This window comes from Stegastes partitus, unplaced genomic scaffold (assembly GCF_000690725.1).
Source record: "Stegastes partitus isolate 25-593 unplaced genomic scaffold, Stegastes_partitus-1.0.2 Scaffold113, whole genome shotgun sequence".
In the NCBI taxonomy this organism is placed as follows: Eukaryota; Metazoa; Chordata; class Actinopteri; family Pomacentridae; genus Stegastes; species Stegastes partitus.
The window spans coordinates 277,846-284,381 of record NW_007577844.1 but is presented as its reverse complement, the minus strand read 5'-3'; the positions used below and the strand labels follow the sequence as shown (position 1 = coordinate 284,381).

General features: G+C 47.7%; 1 protein-coding gene across 2 annotated transcripts in view; it reads right to left on the bottom strand.

The window, feature by feature from the left end:
• Positions 1 to 251: 251 nt before the first annotated feature.
• abcb11b (ATP-binding cassette, sub-family B (MDR/TAP), member 11b) overlaps positions 252 to 6,536 on the bottom strand; it is a 17,756-nt gene continuing 11,471 nt past the window's right edge. For both annotated transcript variants that reach the window (XM_008278027.1, XM_008278028.1), the window contains 3 exons: positions 4,908 to 5,114; positions 905 to 1,051; positions 252 to 452 (listed from right to left, as the gene is read on the bottom strand). In XM_008278027.1, coding sequence (XP_008276249.1) covers positions 252 to 452; positions 905 to 1,051; positions 4,908 to 5,114 — 555 coding nt within the window. The remainder of the gene's footprint in view (positions 453 to 904; positions 1,052 to 4,907; positions 5,115 to 6,536) is intronic.

Sequence of the window (6,536 nt, the reverse complement as noted above, 5' to 3'; positions counted from 1 at the left end):
GAAGCGTTACCTACTGGGAGGACAGGTGTGGGGACTGGGACAAACCCAGCGACTTGATTAGGGTTTGTCCCTCCCTTAATGACAGGATCCCCTCTACAAAAATAAATACTGTGAGAGTGAACAGGTGTGTCCACCGTTCTGGGCTCTCTGCATCCTTGTAATTTAAAGTATGGCGTACGTCCAGTCCCTGCCTCTCCTCATGTATCGTAGCAGCACTGCCAAGAGCACACGGCTCCCGCCTCCCTGAGCGGTTAGCTGATGGGCGCCCCCGTGGTCACCAGCTTGTAGTAGGCCTCCTTCAGGGCCATGAGCTGGTCGTGCGTTCCCTTCTCGATCACGAAGCCCCGGGACATGACGGCGATGATGTCCGAGTTCTGTATGGTGGAGAGGCGGTGGGCGATGACGATGCAGGTCCGGCCCTCCCTGGCTTTGTCTAAGGCTTCTTGCACGGTCTGTCACGGGCATAAAAACACACATTAAGCGGCGTTCACAGACTCACAAACACAACACATCCTCAGCTCTCCCACACAACAGACACACACAAGCTCACAATTATAGCAATTTGACAATCACGCGCTGATTACTGTCATTAGGATGTTCCAGTGAATCGGCGCGCTGCAGAGGCCTCTTTGCGCCTCAGCGTGGTTCAGCCGTTAGAGCTGAAAAAGCCAGCGCATAGGCCCACAGACCATATTCATCTTAAAGAGGCTCTACTGGAGGGTTGCTATGAACTGTGAGCTGCTGGTGATAATAATAGAGATGATGAATGATAATGATGTTAATGATAATAATAATTAACTGCCTGCTCTCCTTGCTCTCTGCGCCTGGAGAATATCAAGCAGCTGCACTGCGCTGTGATGTGAAGTGTGTGGAATCGGCAAACCGAGGGCTCACTGAAGCGTACCTTCTCGCTCTCCGTGTCCAGGGCGGAGGTGGCCTCGTCGAGGAGCAGGATCTTGGGGTCGCGTATGATCGCCCTGGCGATGGCGATGCGCTGCTTCTGGCCGCGAGACAGCTGAGAACCCTGAGCGCCCACGTTGGTGTCGTATTTCTACGGGAAGGAGGAAAAACGAGATCTGTGCAAACTGTTGATTTGAAACGCAACTCGTGCAGCAAGCAGACGCTGCAGATGGGCTTTTGTTTCATGAATCTAAAAAACGAGTACCGTAGCCAGACTGAGGTGTTGGTAGTCGTCCCCCTGCTTTCACTCTGCTGCAGCTTGTTCAAAGTGTTTCTGGATTCAGGAGTGTTCCTCTCTCCTCTGTCTACATCACCTCTCTGATAATTTCCCCCTGCCTTGTAGCACAGCTTATAAAAGATCTCCTCTCCCCACGGATTGTCTAGAAGCTGTGAGGGCTGATCCGACACCTCCGGCTCGTGTTTCTTGATCTCTGCTTCGGATCCTGATGCAGAAGCTTTTTCTGCACTGATTGCAGATGAATTTGCTGCCGTTTAATGGACCAACACTCCCGTCTGTCTGTTTACTGTCGCTGGCTGCCCACGTAAAAAGCTGAATATTTCCACCTTGGTGCTGAAAGCGGTTCTTTTCAAAGCTGCTCCTTTAATGGCCAATTCAGGGTTTGTGTACGAGCGATGCAGACTTGGAATGCGCACGCGGTTCTATTCATACTCCAACAGGTAGACGTGGGCCTGCAGACGGTCGTATCGAACACTAAACCACACTCCTGTGCTCCCGTGGGTGTTTGTGAAAGGCTGCTTGTGACTTTGCACTTTCTCCAGGACACAGCGGCTGCTTACAGATCGGTCGGCGGCGGCGGCGGCGTGTCACTGTGATTATTTCGGAGGTGTGCTGAGCGCAGTGGGAACATTTCTACAGAACTCAGACCGTCCTGCTGTGTTGGAGCGGGGTCGCTGTAAAGCATGCACAAATCAAAGTCCAGCGGTCGACCACTTCAAGCACGACTCGTGTAACGACGGACTCTGAAGGTGTGGATGATGGAGAATCTCCTCGTACGTTTGTTTGAAGCTCCGTTTTGTTTCCTGACACGTGAACGGTCCTTGGTCTTGGAGTGTGGACGTTCCACGCAGCCACAAATTCTGGACCGGCCGCAGACCCCCGAGCAGATTTATGGATCCTTGCTGCCACAGTGATGCAGAAAGCCTGAACTGACCTTATTCTCCAAATGCAGTGATTAAGGCCAGTTGGAGCTTGAGCACCTGTTTGCAGACCTGACATACTGACTTATGTGATGCCTCCTCGTGCATGTGGACCCTGTTGGTGCTGCTCAGTAAAACATCTGCCTGTGTCGGCTCCTTTGAAGTCACACGGAGGTTTTCTTTTCCATCTTTTCCTGACTTCCCCTCCGCTGCTGTTGCTTAATGACATTTCATAGAGTGGAAACTGAAGCCAGAAGCACTTTGATGTCTTTTTATAGCTTCTGCTTTGTAGCATCGGTTAGCTTCAGCTTTGGTTGCTCAGAGGAGATTTTATCAAAGTTCTTGACCTGCCTTTAAAATCCCAATGAGTCAGCTGTGATTTGGGATGCAAACAGCAGCAGAATATTATTCCACGTGCTGATTGACTTCTGCGGTGATAGCGGTTTGGTTGCCTCTTGGTGATAGTAAAGCCATCCTGGTGACCGCCGGCTCGTCTGGAGGATGTGAGCTCCAACCAGAAGCCATGAACCATCAGAACGGTCACTGGCTGTGTTTGGTGTGAAGCTGTTCAATCATCTTATTTTGCACAATATGAATTCTGGATTTGGAAAGTGGAAGTAAACAGTAAAAGGAGAATCTGAAGATGAGGATGTTCCCAGAGATGGACATCTACCAGAGGACCGCCGGTCTGATGATTGGAGGAAGCGGATTCACCGGCGTAACGTGAGATCAAGCTGCTTCTTCTGCTGCTTTAAAGACGGAGGTTATCGATGCTTTAATCAAATTATCCAACCAAACGGTATTTTTACATTTTAGTTTAGTCAAAGAGATTCAGATGCTGACTTTTCACTCACACGGTGGCATCAGTGGAAGTACGAGGAGTTTATTTGGAACTCGCTTCACAGACTAATGAAACTTTCTCTGTCTAAACACCTTTTCATCTAATAACTGACTGACTGCTCTTTGTTGTTATCGTCTGAGGCAAGTCCAGACTCGGCAACATGAAATCAATTCCTCTTTCTTCATGTCTATTAGATCTGGCCATCGGTGGACCCACCGGGGCGTCTGCCGGCGCTGGTCTCCTGCTAGTCGGCGGGGAAATAGAGATCGAATCCAGATCTCAAACAAACCCGCGATAGACGAAACCAAACCAGACGTGCATAAATTGATTTTCAAAAGAAAGATACCCAATGTGAGGGGTTACCCGAGCAAAGCCAGAACCCAGCAGAAGAGACAGGATCCAAAGAGACCTGGACCCAGAGAGAGAGTGAAGAAGCAGGTGTACTGGGAGAGCAGCAGCAGCATCATAACAATAATAATAACCGAGCCTGATTAGACTGGGCTGGATCTGGTCCCAGAACCTCTACCAGGTACTCTCTGCTTGTCTCCGGGCCAAGTTCTGCTGGACAGTTTCATGTGTTTCAGATGTGGGAAACACTCTCCACATTCTCAAATATTATTTTTCTGTTTGGGTTTATTATGAGTTTCTTTATGCTCATTTGCATTGCAGTGGGTCGGAGGCCCGGCTGGGCTCATGTCACTCAGCGGACTTTGAGGTGAGCAGCAGTGGAGAGAAGATGTGTGAGAGTAATGGATGTGTAGGAGGAACTGGCTATTGCTCATGTAAATATATGCATGTTGTGTGAAACAGGTAGCGATCCACTAATAAGGGAACTGGAGGCGTAGCCGCTGGTGGCCTGCTGCAGACGAGTCGTGTTCTGGTGTTAGTATGAGTGTGTTCTGATGGTTACGGCACAAACAGACGCTTTGTGTTGCATGAAAGTTAAACAGTGAACGACGGGTTTGAAATACCTGCATGTGATTATAATGCAAGACGACGTGGATCCTTTATATCCTACACTGAGCCGTCCTATTTAGTGTAAATATTTATAAATGTCCATGTTTATGTGGACTTGGATTGATTTTGTGAAGCCAGATGTCGTCTCCAGCAGCAGCAGGGTCATCTCCTCCTGACCTGAGCTCACTGCAGCTTTGTCAAACGGTCTGAAGAGAAAACTAGTGAGGGAAGTTTATTGGCAGCTCGGAGGACTCCTAGGCCCAGTCCAATCTCAGCACTACCTGGCTTCGACATGTGCTCCCTCCAGGTGTGTCCCACTGTCAAACTGGAAAAGCCACGAAGGCTCCGGTGCAGACTTTTCTCCACCACTGTGCACCTTTTCTGTTTGCATATCTCTTCCTGAAGGACTTGCTCGTCATTCCTCCCACAGAATGTAGACAAACCCAGACACGATGTCAGGAAGGAATCTGCTGGAATGTTTATCCGTCAGCAGCTGTTGTGGTTTTTTAAGTAGTTTGTATTTTCAGTCATTGTCCAGATAGGATTCACAGACCCTCCTGACTTCTGGTGTTTGCAAAAAGGTCTAAACGTCACCAACACAGAGTGACGGTACTGACTGGAGGTCCATTTGAAGCCCTCGTTAACATACAGGTGACATCTGGTGATGGGGCAGTGATTGGGCCTGAAGGTGGGGATTGGATGCACTGTAAGCTGCACACCTGCTCCTCATTGGCCCACCTGTCCTCCGTCCCAGTGTGCATTAATGCCCTCCTCCCCTCCCAGCTGTCCGATCATCCAGCTGCTCCTGCTCATGCTCTGCCTGTGTTTGCCTGCTTCCCTTTCTTTCCGTTCTGTTTGTTCTGCTGACCGGCCGCCTGTTGCCAACCTGTTTTCCGAACACATACTAAGTAAACTTCATTTTAACCTCGGGAGCGCCGCCTTTGCTTTTCAGTCCCCGCCGCAAACAGCACAAATAAAACGTCCACGGTACCTCGGGGAGAGCCATGACGAAGTCGTGGAGCTGGGCCTTCTTGGCGGCGGAGATGACCTCATTCATGCCGATGTCCCGCGAGTTGTCGCCGTACTTGATGTTCTCCGCGATGCTGCAGTCGAACAAGATGGGCTCCTGGGACACGATGCCGATCTTGGAGCGCAGGAAGGACACGTTGACACGAGTCGACTCACGGCCATCAATCAGCTGCAGGAAGCAATTGATTTTACCATTAATCAAAAGCAATATAATAATCAAAGACTGGAAATACAATCCACCTAATGAGCTATCATACGACTATCTCTACTGTAATTTCTCTCTGAACTGTATAGAGGTGATTCTGTCCTTTTTAAATCTCAGACAGAGAATCAGGACGATGTGTTTCCAAACCACTTCCAACTCAATTAAGGCCGTTTGAATCCTGGCAGGGATCCCTGACTGGCACAAAGGCAGACCTCCATCCTGAGCAGAGAGCCCCGCGTTTTCTTTTTTTTAAATACAGAGTCAGCATAAACGTCTGACTGATGGATGAATTGAAGTGACATGAAAAAGCTCCATCACCACATACACCCAATGTCCAGCAATTATGCTTTGACTGTGACAAACGACACATTTCACTTTCACAGTGATGTTCAAGGTTTAAATGAGCCTCATGAGAGAGGAAGTTGAAAGCAGTCCATACATATGACTTATTCATCTCAGAATGAGACATCTGACATTTTAACAAAGGTCAGCATCTGCTGTGACAGTATAATGTCGGCTGGCAGGACGCCACAACTCTCAGTCGCACATTTTCCAGTAGAACTACGTAAACCATTCACCATGTGCTGCTCAGGCTTCTCTAACTGAACACTGTGCACATGTTTAACCTGCAATAAAAACACATTATCTCTGCTACTGTTAACTTGCTATTAACAGACCCAACACTGTGTTTGGGTCCAATTAGTAAATTCACTCTCTGCTCTCTTTTGGTCTCCTTCAGCTCCTGAGGGAAGGAACCGGTTCTCCACCAGCTCTTCCTTAACACTCAGCTTTTCACTGCCTGCTGCTGCACAGACCACACGATGAGATCAGTGATGAATAAAAGCACGACAGGAGCGTTAAACACTTCCCATAATGAACAGCATCTTTCAGTCTTGCCCTCTTAGATGCCCGACGGGTTTTAAATCCCCACACCTTTACTTTGTGACACAGACTCTAGACAACCCTAATCATCATTCGTCTCCACTGGGAGACAAAAAGGGAATTATAAAGCTATTTAACACGACTGAACCTGAAGTTTAAAATTATCCCTGTAAGTAAAACTAAAAGCAGAAAGTAGATACAGATGTGATGCATTATAATATTAATTGTCTTCATTAATGCATTCATTTTGTGACATTTTGTAGATGACCTTAATTAAATTCACTGTTGTAATTAAACTACTGCAGTGCCTTTATAACTAACATGCTTTGTAAGTAAACTCATAATTTGAAAAATAACATGAGCTGTCAAACACCTGTTGTGGAGAAAGTAGCATAAAGTGAAAATACTACTAGCTAGAAGTTTGTTAAACTAAAAAAGTGAAACACAATCTGATCAGAATGGAGTTCTAAGCTTTAACTGAAGTCTTTTCTGCTGTATAGAAAA